Below are 15,000 nucleotides of genomic sequence, written 5' to 3' on the forward strand. Positions count from 1 at the left end.
AACACCCAGCAGTCTATTATATACACCGCCCAAAGAAGGTACGTTTTCATAATGCGGAGGAAAGAAAATCGTGGTCTTTAATTTAAAAAATAAAATAAAACTTTTGGTTGTCGCACAACTTTTCAAGGCTGAATCGTGTGCAAGTAGAGGATTTATAAACAAACTATTTCATATGTGCATGGACATGTAATTCACGTATTATGTGAAATAAATAAACATTAGAAGGAAAATTCCCAAGACATATTTGTTAGTTCATATTTTACAAGTTATGCACATGTACACATTAAAGAAGTTTATTTTAAATCTTCATTTAAAATTTTTTTTTATCAGAGTACCTGCCCCACAGGCGATCTTGTTCCAAGCATGCAACACGTTCTTCTGATGCATACCTTTTATTTGGGTGGTGTATCGGCAACTGACAGCTCTGTGGAGGAAAAAAAAATTACCCACGTTATGTGCATGAAGCTAAAACATATCTTCTGCTTCTAATTCAAATCACCTCACTGCACTGGAAAATGTGGGGACAGGGATACTGGACTGTAAATGGTGGAGACTTGTAATTACCCTTCCCCATCTGGAGGCAACACTACACAATACACATTTATATAGAGAGTTTGCCTTCCCCTCCCTCACCCCTCCCCCCCCACAAGACCACCAGCAAAGATAAAAACACCCATATACATTAATTGGGTTATGCTGATCCTCTGCAGAAAGTCTGGATGTAATTGCTTGTGTGAATTACAAATTACACCTGTCCATGAATTAGAGTAACAATGTCCCTTTGTATTCTGTACACGAACGGAAAGATTAATTTCGGTTTTTGCCAGACAGAACTGTGTAATTCCCATGTACATCTCCCACAGCACTTTTCCCCAGGTACTTTTCCATTTCAGCTGTATTCTTTCGACAGTTGTTACAATAAAATATTTCATTCTAAGACGTGGTCACAATAAAAAGTTGCAAGTCTTAGGTACTCTTTTATCCCAGAGTCACACAAGTATAAAACTCCTGTGTGAAGTAGGATGACATCGACATGATGACGTCACACATCTTAAGCATAGTAAAAGTAAAATTATATTTCAAATAATTAATCAATCGCATTGCATTTTTTATTTCATGGCCTGCCAGGATACCTTTGACTCTCAAAGAACTGACATTTCCAAAATGAATAAAAGCTGTTAGGGAACAGAATGAGACGGCTGATCAACTTCAACACAGATTTGCACAGGATGCTGATCAGCGAAGACTTTGGAGGGTAATGTGTGCTCAGCAAACGTATACAACAGCATCCATAATGAATCAGATGAAGTATCTGATAATATTGTCAAAGAGCATAATTGCGGTCCTCTGACCTCACCATACGTGGACACTGGACTGTTCTGCAAAACATTTCATAAATGAATCAACAGGGAAAGGGGATGGATTTACACTTTGTTGCTCCAACAGGAAAGTCCAATTACCTTCACTGTTTGCTGTACCTGCTTGACTGCAACAACGTTCTCAAGGTAATGATGGAAAATATCACAGCTTCGGAGACAATATCCGAAGTTGCAATTCGGCTTTGCTCGAAATACAGCCATTTCAGATATCTGGGATTTATAAACAAACTATTTCACATGTGCATGGACATGTATTCACATATGATGTATTCACATGTTGCATGAGGTAAATAAATTGTGTACATTATACATCATTTCTGGATCTGATGAATTTCCAGTCCCTATTTTGGAAGACTCTACATGCAGCATCTAACTCGAGATGTCCAAATGTCATACATTTCTATACTCGTGGGTTTCCCACTAGTTTTTCATATGTTATCTATACTATAAGAGAGATGTCTCTGTCTGTCTCTGTATGTGTCGCCGTTTTTCTTAAAGATGGCCAAATAAATGGATCTTGGTCAAATTTTCAGAGGTTTATCAGCGAGTGCCGTGGAGAGTTTTAGGCCAAAAAATGTTTTGAAAATTTTGAAAAACAAAGTTGGAATGTGATGAATTTTTTTTATCACTTTACACAGCAGACCTTCCCCATTCACGGGAGTTACGTTCTTGAAAAACCCCACGATTGGCAAAACCGCAATGCGCAAAGTTAAGACCTTCTGGGAAAAATATGGTTCGAGGAACCATCTCTAAAATTTATCGACTCTTTTGCCTCAACGACAGTCGCCAAAATTAAAAACACTTAAAATTGTACTTGCTTTTGATGATGATTTAGGGCATTGTAGGTTCTTGAGATGACATTGATGTCCCTGGCTTTGGCTCGTCAGGGTCATCAGACTTTGTGATGGAGGTGATCTTTGTCTGCTTTCCTTGTTCTGCATGTCCTTATATAGACCTCCATATAAAGTGTCATGACAACGTCCATCTCGTGCTTGAATATCAAGCACCTTTCCATGAAGACTTTTACTACTACTTCTTCTTTTGGTTTTTAAAGGCGTTTTCAGAGCAACGAGGCTCTATATATACCATACACTGAAACACCTCAGCTGAAACAGATATGTACAGGGAACTTTATATTGTTAGACCCGTTTCTTTTATAAATTTCAACAATGATTTGCAGAGTCGAGGGTGCTTCTGGCTCAATCAGCACATTGTGTCCGGTACACCCAACCAGCTGATCCCCAGAGTGGCAGAGTGGAAGAGACGCGATCTGGGTCCCCTGTACTGAGGGCATTGGGTGAAGATGTGATCCAAATCTTCGGGAACCTTACACCGCTCTCAGAACCCCATTGGGTGACACCCCATCAGCATATCCTATGTAAATAAGACTTTAGAGTACAATTTCCGTGTCTGAGCCTGTAGAGGATTGCCTGCTCTCTTCGGCAGAGTCAGGAACTCCATGAAGAAGAGCGAAAACCTCTCGAGATACGTGCCTCTTTCTGCTTTATCCCAAGTGTTCTCTGTCATGCTCCTCATCTTTATTTCATTTTCTCCTCCTCACTTCAAAACAAACAAACAAACAAATATTTTCACTCGAAACAAATCACGAACTCATTCTACCTCTTTCCTTCCTTGGTTCATTCTTCATTTTTACCTTTCTCAGTACCTCCCAAATGAACCAACATTCCTCATTGACTTGATTTGCTTCTCACTTTAAAAGCTTTCAATAACATTTCATAATGTTGTATTTGCCTTATTTCACAAAAACCTTTCTCCTCCTCCTCCTCCTCCTCCACCTCCTCCTCCTCCTCCTCCTCCTCCTCCTCCTCCTCGATGTCAAACTAAATCACACGACAATAGTATGTGTGGCACGATATCGAAAGAGCAACTAAGTCTGCGATGGAGGACAGTGTGGGACTGTGAGCTATGAGATGGAGATCCGTGGTTGTGTATTCTTCCGAGCCGGACCGCAATAGAGCGAGGGACCGATTCCACGATCATCACATTTTACCACAATAATTCAACCACGATAGAGCGAAACAGCGATGCGGAAACTCGCAATGGGGGGGGGGGGGCTGCTGTCGTGCCGATGCCTTTGTAGCTGTGTGAAAAGTAATATTACAATATCCCTGATCCAATTCCTTCGTCGGTGTAGGGAACTCCACAAATAAATAGAATTTTAAAAACATTTATTTATTTTCAAAATGCCAACAGTATTATAAGAGCACCGGACACTGTCGGTTACCCCTGCTCGTAGTGAAGTAAAATATTACGTTTGTGAGTGAACATATGGGGTCAGGAACACATCCCGCATCTTTTACCTTTAAAATAATTGGAAAAGTGTTTTCGGTTTACATTGTGTTCTCCAGGAACTCATCCCTTTCGTAAATTGAGGGATACCTGTAGTAGTTACGGTCCATGAAATGAGGAATGTGTTTTATTAGACAACCATGTTCTGTGACATTAAAGAGTGGTGTTATGAATTTGTTATTGGACTCTACTGAGCAAAATACTCAATATCAAGTCCAATAACAAAATCAATAACAGGGGAGGGGATTGGAGTAAAAACTTTCCTTTTTGTTTTTAATCAAGCAAATATTTGTCAGAATAAAGGAATGCGATAGTGGGATTATTGCTCGCTTGTCGTTGGGTTCTCAGCTCTCGTCAATGTCTTCAAGTTGCAGTCTTAGTAGTTCATAATACCAATGATGATGATGACTGAAGATATGTAAATGTATTTGCCTTTAATTGCACGATTATTGTTTTCCCATGACCTTTGCACTGCAGAACCAGATGCGGATTGTCCTAGCAATCTTACAGCTCAACAAACCCATTCGTACCATGTGGACACACCCTATGGATACCAACTTGACCTAGACTTTGTGAAGTTGGTGAATGATATTGAGAAAGGTCTAACTGTGCCTTGTGCTTCTTCAGCTTATCATTCACACTGCTCTAGTCACCAAGGCTCTCCATATATTCAGGAGAAAGGGTCAATGGATCATGGAAGTAGAGCCACAGGAATGGTAAGAGCCAGTTCTAAGACTGTCCGTCAACTGGCTTGTGGCAGAAACTACAGGGTTGAGAAAACATTGATTGAAACGCGGCGACGGCTGGAGTTGGAGCGACAAGCCATGCATCAGTCATCCGTTGGAACCAGCAATTTATTTTCACCAAGAATAGCCACACGAAAGACTGCTGATCAATCACATTTCTCTGACACGCACGTAAATGTTGCGAGAGAAACACAACCATGCATTCCATGTAGACACAACCATGTGTCTCCCAATGCAGCTTCTGCCAGTCACATTGAAATTTCATCACAAACCAGCCCCGGAAGCTCTGACCTGTTCACTCCTTCAGGTTGTTTCTCCCCTGTGCAACTCCAGGCAATCCGTTCAAGAATGGCTGCTGGCTTGCGTCGACTTCGTGAGCTCGAGGAGCTTGTTAAAGAACTTCCGGCATTGCAGGCTAAAATTGCTGTGTTGCAGGAGGAGAAGCAACAAATCGTTGCCCAGGTCCAAACTGGAAGACATTTTTGGGGAATGCGACAGCGTTCTTTTAGTATGAGCCAAGTTGAAAGACCTGGAAAAGAAGTTGAATTGGAGTGTTCCTCTGAAGCTAACCCTTCAAATGTGAATGATAAAAGTAAGAATGAATTTTCTGCCCTTGACAAAGGCAACCAAGTGTTTGGAAGCACTTTAGACAATGATGTAAAAGACAACCATCATAATAATGTACATACAAATGTTATAGCTCCTTTTGTGCATCCACAAACCATTGCTGTAGAAGTGGATGAGGAGGATTTGAGCATGGGTTTGGAGACTAAAACGGTGACATGTGAGCAAGCTTATGAGTACCGTCTGCTTGAAACTCGGTTAGCTGAGGTTCAGCAGGCCCTTAGCATGGCACAATTACGAGAGCAGCTTTTAGCTGCTGAGAAGATTGATAAAGGGGTTTTGGCTTCCCCACTCACTTCTGATGCTGGTGTGCAAGTTGTAGGAATGACCGAGTGCAAATGTATCGGTAACTCTTTTTCTGAAGTTGCCAATTTGTCTGTGAAAACAGACTCGCCTTGGATCCAAAGGGCAAGTGAATGCCACGTTCCTTTAAAGCAGACTTCAAAAAATGAAGTGAGTACAACGATGAGTAAGAAAATGGAAAGTCCTAAGTCTTTCACTGAACGTGGAACAAACACACCATTTTTCATTTGTTTGGACACTGGAACTGAAGTGAAACCTGAAATGAGAACTGTGGCAGTTGGTGATGGTCATGTCAGAGATGTTGGACTTATTGGTCGCAGTCGATCAGTCGGTGTGGGAACTGCTGACCGTGAGGGTGCAATTCTGCGTGACCAAGCTGTTGGAGATTTCTCTTCGACGGGAACAGCCCTTGTTGGTTTGCGAACACGTGCCGTGGCCTGCAACACAATTGTAGCAGGAATCGATTCATCGAATAGGCATAATGGTGCTGTTATGACAGAGCGGCCTCTTTTGCAGGCTACCTATTTGAGCAATTCTAATAACCAGGTAAGTTGGCAACATCAATTGAAATCTTCAGGCAGGCATGTTGAGTCGGTTGCTACTTATGTAGATCAGGGGCAAATATTGTTGCAGGAGCAGCATACTCTTTTGACTGAATTATAATGAGCTAGCTTAAGCTTTTGAGCCTAATTCAATGACCGAAGCTCCATACCTATCACCACAGGTTGAATTGGAAGACGCCAATGCATGCATTTTCAGCACAAATCATTCTTCACCTCAAAATTGCAGTGCTGTTCAATCTTCAAGTCCAGTCTACGATTCTGCAGCGGTGGAAGTCTTCCCAGAGCCTGAAGGTGTAATGAACCGAGCAGAAGATCCTGTGATACCTAAAGAGGATGGAAAAGGAAGTGAAGAATGTTTTTCTGAATTGTCTGTGGTCGCCGATGTGGCTACCAGTGAATTTGATGATGCTGCACAAGGTTTGAAAACTTCTTGTTCTTATCAATTCAATTAAAAAATAGAAATGTAACAAGAATGCGTTGATGCGATGAATCGTACATAGATAGCATTCATTGGAGGTATTTAGTTTCCTCAATGAATCGCACTCGTACACACCGCTTCAGCAACATGGTTTCCGTCACAAGCAATGCACCTCACCAGATGGTGTGTCGAATAATGAGAAATTTGGGGCTGAGAGCAAATTAATGCAAACAAGTCACATGGCCTTTCTCATTCTTTGTGATAAAACAACGATTTGGTTATTTGCCATTCTGCGAGCACGAGACAAAGTTCATACTGTGTTGTCGCAAGTTTTATTTGTCACGAGGCGTTCAGCATTGTAATTCGTGTTTTGTTTTTGAAACGGTGCATCACTGCCTGATGGGGAAAGCATTCGCTTCTGTCTCCACTGAGATAAAGGCATCACTTTGGTGGACAACTGTGGATTTGACAAAGGGTACCTGGCAATGCAATGTATCTCAGTTGATAGAATATTCACCAATTTGTTTATTTGACCTTTAATTCAAGGGGATACAAGGACCTTTAATGCAGGCGAAAGCCATTAATCAAGTGAAGCACTCTATTGACTAAATTTGGGGTTGGGTGTTGGAAAGGGGGGGGGGGATGTGAAGTTGATAGGAAAACACCAAACAGTGAGGCAGCCACAGGGACATCACTAAGGTGATTGATATACTATATAACACACAAAGGTTGTATTATTGTTATTATTATTAAAAAAATAATTGGTGGGGGTGGGCAGGTGTGTGGACAGAGATATGATGGTTTTTGGTGAGGCTTCCTTCCATTCCTGCCAGTGTCCACCTCACCCTCTATCCCGAGTGCTTCCAGGTGCCTATTTAAATTGATCTATATACTGTTTCTACTGCCGCTAATTTTCCAGGGAAACTATTTCAAGCATTAACTACTCTCTGAGTGAAAGACTGCAGCCTTACTACCGTCTTCATGCTCCTCTTTAAGATTGTGTCCCTGGTCCTGTCGTCCAATATGCTGAATATGTCTATATCCACAACCAATATGCTGAATAACTCTTCTGCACTGATTGTGTCTATATCTTTCATTATCTTAAACATCTCGATTAAATACCCTCATAAATAATCACCTCCTTTCTCATCTATAAAGTCTTGTCTCTTTCAGCCACTCCTCTTAGCTTAGTCGAGCTAGGCCCGGAATCCATCTTGTTACTCTGTCCTTCAGATGTGGAGATCATAATCATAATGGTACAAGTTATTCTTGGTGAAGCCTCATTCAGTTTCTGTGTTTTGTTAGCATTACCTCCTTTGTTTAATAATTTATCCCCTTTTGCGAACACATCTTAAAACCCCATTAGCTTTACTTATAGCTTCCTGGCACTATATGCTTACCTCCCAATTCTACAACACCCCAGATTTCTCTCTTGTGTGATATGTTCCATGATGTCCCCTTGCATTACAGTCCCTATTTTCATTATTCTTACCTTTAACAAGCACCTTATATTTCCTTAATAATCTGCATCTCCCAATCTTTTGCCCAATCTATGAAATGATCTAGCCTTGCCTGAATTGTATTCCCTTCCCCAATCCCCCCCCCCCCTAACAAGCTTTGTCATCTGCAAATAATTTGGAAAGATGACTCAAATGTCTTGTTCAACTCTGTACCCATACAAGATACAACCTGCTTTACCTCCCTCTGTTCAACAGGAAATGACCTGCCAAGCTGTTCCATAGCATCTATGAAGCTGTAATCATGCCTTACAAGTTTTAAGCCTTTTGACCTGTTGACCTTCCCATCACCAACAAATGCCCCTGTTGGTCAGTGAACCACAGCCACTGAATGCATGATGTCCATTCAAAACTATGCCCACATCTGCCCTAGTTGATTCATTTGCTGGGAGAATGATTCATCGTTTCCACTGCTTCGTCCTGGTTCTGAATATAATGGTTGTCTCTGTGTATCGACTCATTCCTATAGCAAGAACTTCCACAGCAGTGTCAGAAGATGTCAGAACTACTGTTAGAACCAACGTGTGTCACAAGAGAGTCAGGCAGAATCATGGAAATATCAACTTCTTTAAAGCTACAAACAATCTCTTGAACTGGTGTTTATCTGTTTTGATTTCTAGCTCTACCTATTCTTTGAAAGAGGATAACATTCTTCTGTACAAGTCACAAACAGCAACTGTCTTTCTCATGTTACCATCTGGTGTTGCTATAGAAAGGGGACGTGGAGCCATGGCTTACTTGAATAGTTTAGTCAAAGATTAATTTCTGCTCTGCCCAATTACTATCAATCGGCCAAACATTTCAAGTGTTGACTTCAATACTGACACAATTTTGTCTGATTTTATTTATTTATTTATTATTTCTTTTGACCCATGCGTTCGAAGGTTTTCAATGTCAACCAAGAAACTGAATCGTAAAAGTATTTATTTCCGGTTGTATCCGGTTTCTTGCCAGCAAATTTCTTCAGAGCAGTTTTTCTGTACGTCTCCATCAGATCATCTGCAATTTAATCTGGGAATTCTTCCAGAAGACAGATGACATGTCTTCGCATCTTCCTCAAATTGATTTATCCAGATGTTGACACTCAACTGAACATGTTGAATTACACACTTGTACTTTTTTGCAGCATCCTTGGAATATTCAGTTAATATCCGAGTCCACTTGTCCAGACATCTCTCGGCACATCTGCATCGAGTTCAATGCGATGACTGTCTATGGTTATAGTCAATGGAAAATGTATAAAACCCGTTATCAATATGGGGAAGATGCTGACCAAACCTCACATCTGCCACTGCTTCCTTGGGCTTGCAGGTACTGAGCACCAACACATGTCATCAACTGTCTTCCACAGCCACTTCACTAAGCACAACAACAGGTGATCTGATAGAGATCATCTGTACTTGTCCTTATTCACAAACTACTCGCTACATATAGGTAGGTAGTTTCAGTCGCCAGGGACATGTCTCCAGCCTCAACATTCTCCCACCTATACTGTGTATATGCGGGTAGTGGACAAAAAAAGGAAACACCTGGGTAAATAAGGGACACTAAGCAACGGCTTCCACACAGGTGTGGCCCATGTGCTAATTAAGCAAGTAACATCCCAGAATGCTTAGGGTCATGTACAGGGTGGTTTAAAAAAAAGTTTTTTTTATTTGTTTATTTATTTATGAATTGTGTTGTTTTTTTTTCATTTTATGTTATTTTTTTTGTATTCCAGAACCCTAAATAATTCCCATACACTAAAAACTATATCGGTTAGGAACCTAATATTTTGGGTAAATGTAGTCTAATGTTCTGGAAAGACTTGACATAATCCACACAAGAATTGATTACCTTAAAAGAAGTGCTCAACGTGTCCAGCACCATGTTGCAGGCACAAATTGATTCTTCGCAGCATGCTCACCGACACGAGCGTAGCATTTCATGGGGAATATTGCTGATTGTGGCACTGATTATTGCTTTAATTCACCAAGAGCACGTGGATATGTGGCGTACACGACGTCCTTCAAATATCCACACAAAAAAGAAATCTGGCAATATAAGATCTGGGGCTCAAGGTGGCCATAATGACTTGGCTACTACACGATCACCAAAGAGTAGCAGAGGTTCGTTCACGCTCAATCGCGAAGTGACTCGTGGCACCATCTTGCTGAAATCATCCTTGGTTGTTTTTGTTTTCTGTAAGGTGCCAAATAAACTCATGGGTTATACTGATGTAGTAATTACTGTTTCTGATTAGAAAATTGGGCCAATAATTCTTTGCTGACTTACAGCACACCAAACACAAATTTTTGCGAAATGCAATGGCCTTTCATGCATTGCATAAGATTGTTCACTTTGTCATAAACGAGTGTTTTATGAATTTACACACCCAGAAAGATGAGGTAACAGGCTACATTTACGCAAAATATTGGGTCCCTAATAGATATCGTTTTTTAGTGTATGGGAATTATTTAGGGTTGTCGAATTAAAAAAAACACCATCACTCTGTATAAAAATGCTGCACAGGCCTGATCACCTATAATTATTGCTAGAATGGCTGCAATGATGAGACCTCCCATCCACAGAGTAGATATGGTCATCCAATGGTTTGATGAGCCTGACACTCATGTTATTACTATGTCATGGCCTTCTCAGTCACCAGATCTGAACCAAATTGAGCAATTATGGCATATTCTGGAACAATGCCTGAGATGACATTTTCCACCAACTTAAAACAGGTGCGAGTTGATTGACTTGCTCGTGGAAGAATGATGCCACATCTCTCCTGCAGAATTCCAGACAATGGTGGAATCTATGCCACGGCGCATGCAGGCCATACTGGACACACGTGGTGGTGCATTGCTCTATTAAGTGACTTTACATTGGTGTTTCCATGTTTTTTTTTTTTTGGTCCATGACCTGCATATCTTTAGCAAGTTTACATGATATACTTTGACCTCCCCCCTATGACTAATGACTCTAGTACTAATGACTCTGTAGTCATTCGTACTTGCTCCTCAACCTTGAAATGACTTTGCCATTGCATAGTAACTTGTTGCTGTCCATCGGTAACGGTAACAGTTCCAGCACTTCGTCTCCCGATTTAAATGTCCCGACCTTGGTTCTTCAATCAAAGTAATGTTTGTATCTCTTCTGGTGTTTCCACAATTTTTCCTTGGCAATTTTGAGTGTCTGTTCCAATATTTGCCTCAATTTCAACATATACTAGTAACTATTCCTGACTCGCAGCTTTTTAGCTTGCTTGGTCCACAACTCTCTCACTCCATGTAGGGCCATCCTTCCATACAATAACTTACAAGGGATAAGTCCTGTCGAGTCTGCAGGAAGCTCTCAATAGGTGAAGAGTGCATCAATACTTCGGTGCTACTGCCTCAGTTACTCTTTGCATAACCTCTTCAAAAGAACTGAGTTCTGTTGCTCATTGGGAGTGGCCATGAGTTGACGTACATCTAACAGGCACAATACATCTCACATGCACGGTGACACAAACTGCCCATGTCACTCAGAATTTTGGCCAGGACTCACAAATGGCTACACATATTCACAAGAATTTTGTCAACTGTCACTGCCCAATGCTCTTCAGCTGAACAGACTCTGGGTACTTGGTGGCATAGTTCACCAGTCTGAGGAGGTATCGATGACCCTTCTCACTGGAGCCACCATATGAAAGGCAACTTGTTTCAATGAAATGTCGATCAGGAACATCCTCCAATGGTCATCTAAGAATGCTCCTTCTGTGCATGGTCCTTGAACAAGTATAAATTGTCGCAAGACTAGCAAAATATGCTGACCTCGTCATGTATGCCTGGCTAGTATAAATAACTGAGGGTCTTGGCAGTTGTCTTCCTGATCCTCATGTGGCCCCCACGGCTGAAATACGAGTCACCTCCATTACTTGTTAACAGAATGGAACCCTACATCTTTCCACTCTCAGTACTTTTAAATTTAGATATTCTGATGCTGCATCTTGATAAGCTGGTCCCTGTCTACACTGAACCATCTGGATCGCAATGATAACATCAGAGGAGTAAACTCATCAGTCTTATGTGTCTGGACCCAAGTGATCACTGCACCACCCTCTTGCTACTCTGAGTCTGGATTGTCCGTTGCACTATCTCCTCGTATATTACCAACTATCAGGTTGTAGGTTGCATTTGACAGTCACTGGGCTTCAACTACACCCGTCAAGTAAGGAGTATGCATGCTGATCTTGACCAACAACCCTTTCCAAATCATGTTTATCAATCAACAGCATATAGTTCAACTTCTTGTGGTACTCGTACACAAAATCCTTCTCCACGATTCCATTGCAAGTATTTCTGAACTTTCCCTTCATGACTGACATATGCCTTTTGGCTGCAGTTTGAGTGAGATGCAAGCTGTGCTCACCAGTGCAAGCTTCTTGCTGCATGCGAGCAATACATGGTCCCCCGAATGCAAGACTCTAACTCGGTATCAAAGCCCTTTATCTTTGTGGCTTGAAGTTTCACCAAGCCGACAGCACTTCCCTCACGATCTTTACAGTTGTGAGAATACTCTGTTGACGACTCTTAAAACAAACTGTCATGCACCGCTTTAACAGCCCCTTTGCATATACACCTTGGCACCTTTCGGAAACGACTTGCATTGCTAAATCACTGGATAATTGTATGTATAACACTGTCTTACTTAATACACAGCCTTCTCTTCCCCTTTCAGTGCAACAGGTTCATTGCCCCTTCGGTTGAAACCTGGCGTTGGCATTCTGAACAACAGTTGGCAGGTGCCTATACTGAGCAATCAGGAATAGATCTACAACAGTGACTAACTCTTTAAGTTTCAGTGGTGCCCTTGTACACAGACGGACAGAGAAATCATTCAGGTTCCTTCACGAAAATGACAGACAGACTGGGAAAGGCTGTTCATTCTTTAATGGTTTAACCCATTTTGTCACGGTGGATGCACCACCTGTTTGTCAGGAACCTTGCAGCAATGGTGGTGTGTGACATGGGATCATGGTCACCATTCCAGTGAAGAGGTTAGATCTTTGTAAACAAGTATGAAATTACAGCTACGTGTGTGTGTCCGTGTGTCCGTGTGTCCGTGTGTCCGTCCGTGTGTCCGTGCATCCATGTATAGGTAGATAGGACAACTTTATTTCCCTCCATTGATATTAAACTTTTCCTTCCCCCTTTTGCCTACATCCTTTCTCCAACCAGATATGATTTCGACTTCACATCGATTTTGTTCGTCTGTTGCATCACCTGGTAAAGCAGAAAGGTTAGTTCAGTCATTATATAATAACCAGTTTAAGTCAACAAATTTGAAATTGTTTTTATGAAAGCTTGATCGAATTTCTTTCACATCACATGGGCACGTTGATAGGGTGTTTAAGGTTCATTCTTGGTGTGAGCAATGAGAGTTACATATTGTGTGAATGATTTAATCTCTTGATTTGTTGAAGCGTATTCTTCTTTTTGTCAACGCACATCTGCTATATGAGACTATGGCATATTTTTGTCGTGTCTGTATCGTCTTTGTCGTGAACGTCTGAACGTCGTGTCTCGGCGGGTTGGCGCTGTTTTGGCGGCACACGAAGGACCAACAGCTTATTCGGCAGTTGGTCATGTTTTGGCTCATCAGTTTGTGTGTAATATATATATATATATATATATATATATATATATATATATATATATATATATATATATGCAGGGTGCCCCCCAAAAAATACAACTTTTCATCTGCAAAGAGGATGGTCATAACATATATATATATATTTTTTAAAGATATATGGCTGGATAGAAAGCTGAAAGGTTGAAGTTTACTGTACCAATGTCAAAATTGCTACAAAAATTTAAATTTTGGTATGGAATCGTCGTTTTCTTTTAGACCACATGTTCGATGTAGGCTCCACGTTGTCCGATCACTGCCTGCAAACGCGTTGTCATGTTCTCCATCACTTTGGGAAACGTTTCCTGAAGAATGTTCTGGATTTCTCGGTGGATGTTTTCCTTCAGCTGATCAAGAGTCTGAGTGAGGCCTAGGGTTTCCATAGATCCTGTCCTTGAGATACCCCCAAAAGAAGAAGTCTGGAGGAGTAAGGTCAGGGGAATACGGTGGCCACTCAACGTCTTTGTAGAGGGAGATAAGGCGGCCCTCAAAATGTTGGTTGAGAAAACGCCTTATTTCCCTGGCTGTATAGGGCGGTGCCCCCATCCTGCTGGAACCACTGAGTTCTCATCTGGATCAGGTTGTTTCTCCTACGGGCCTGAGTACGTAGCTCAGGCAGATAGAATTCCTGAATCATTTCGCGATAGTTCCTCTGGTTAACCGTGCAAGTGCGTCCCTGGTCATCCTCAAAGAAGTATGGACCAATTACCCCATACCAACCAACCGCCACCCACATGGTGACTTTGAGAGCAGATCGAGGCACCAGTTCAGTTGATGCATTACCAGGATTTTCAGTTCCCCAGTACCGAAAGTTTTGCTTATTTACCTCCACGGACAAGAGAGCATGGCATTCGTCCGTCATGTGAAGTTTTTTGAGGAAGTCTGCATCTTCCTCCAACTTTCCTGAGAACCAATTTGCAAAGTCTAGTTGTTTGCGTTTCTGATGATCAGTAAGCACCGTTTCCATTTGAATTTTGTATGGAAAGGCATGATTGTCTTGGTGAAGGATCCTCTGAACGGTGCTCTTATGAATGTTTGTCTCAGCAGAAAATTGTCGAATCGATTTTTTTGGACTTTGAACGACCGCCTGTCTCACCATTTCCACACTTTCTTCACTACGACCTGTCCTCTTCCGACCACTGTGACCCTTGTGAAGGTCACAGATGGTTCTCTCATTGGTAAACTTTGCGATGGTGCACTTTATTGTCCGAAAGTTTGGTGCATGGCACAAGTGGATACCGAAATGTCTCGAGTAAAGACGTTGCACCTGTATGACACTTTTCGTCTGGTGCCAAAGTTCAACAATTTTCGTCCGTTGTTGTACGGTCAGTCTTGGCATTTTTCTGGCACTTGCTTGGTATCAAAATAAACTTCAGGGTCTCTACAAGAAGAAATTAAGCATTAGTGACAAAATTACTGCTTTTTTAGGATCAAACGAAGCATTTTAAAAGTTATATATTTTTATGGGACACCATATATATA

The 15,000-nt window shown here is 41.4% G+C and overlaps 1 protein-coding gene across 11 annotated transcripts in view; it reads left to right on the forward strand.

Annotated features, from left to right (window-relative positions):
- The window catches only part of LOC147031272 (KN motif and ankyrin repeat domain-containing protein 1-like), a 122,800-nt gene that overhangs the window by 41,202 nt on the left and 66,598 nt on the right, over nucleotides 1-15,000 (forward strand). For 10 of the 11 annotated variants that reach the window (XR_015052629.1, XM_085860807.1, XM_085860831.1 and 7 more), the window contains 3 exons: nucleotides 4,167-5,908; nucleotides 6,087-6,342; nucleotides 13,065-13,125. Coding sequence is in view for 10 of the 11 variants with exons in the window: in XM_085860807.1 (XP_085716933.1) it covers nucleotides 4,167-5,908; nucleotides 6,087-6,342; nucleotides 13,065-13,125 (2,059 nt within the window). In the remaining variant the exon portion in view is untranslated. Of the gene's footprint in view, nucleotides 1-1,446; nucleotides 1,506-4,166; nucleotides 5,909-6,086; nucleotides 6,343-13,064; nucleotides 13,126-15,000 lie in introns of all 11 variants that reach the window. The other variant, XM_085860868.1, reaches the window with a different exon arrangement.

Source organism: Eptatretus burgeri, chromosome 2 (assembly GCF_056783735.1).
Source record: "Eptatretus burgeri isolate ZD-2024b chromosome 2, Ebu_testis_v1, whole genome shotgun sequence".
Lineage (NCBI taxonomy): Eukaryota > Metazoa > Chordata > Myxini > Myxiniformes > Myxinidae > Eptatretus > Eptatretus burgeri.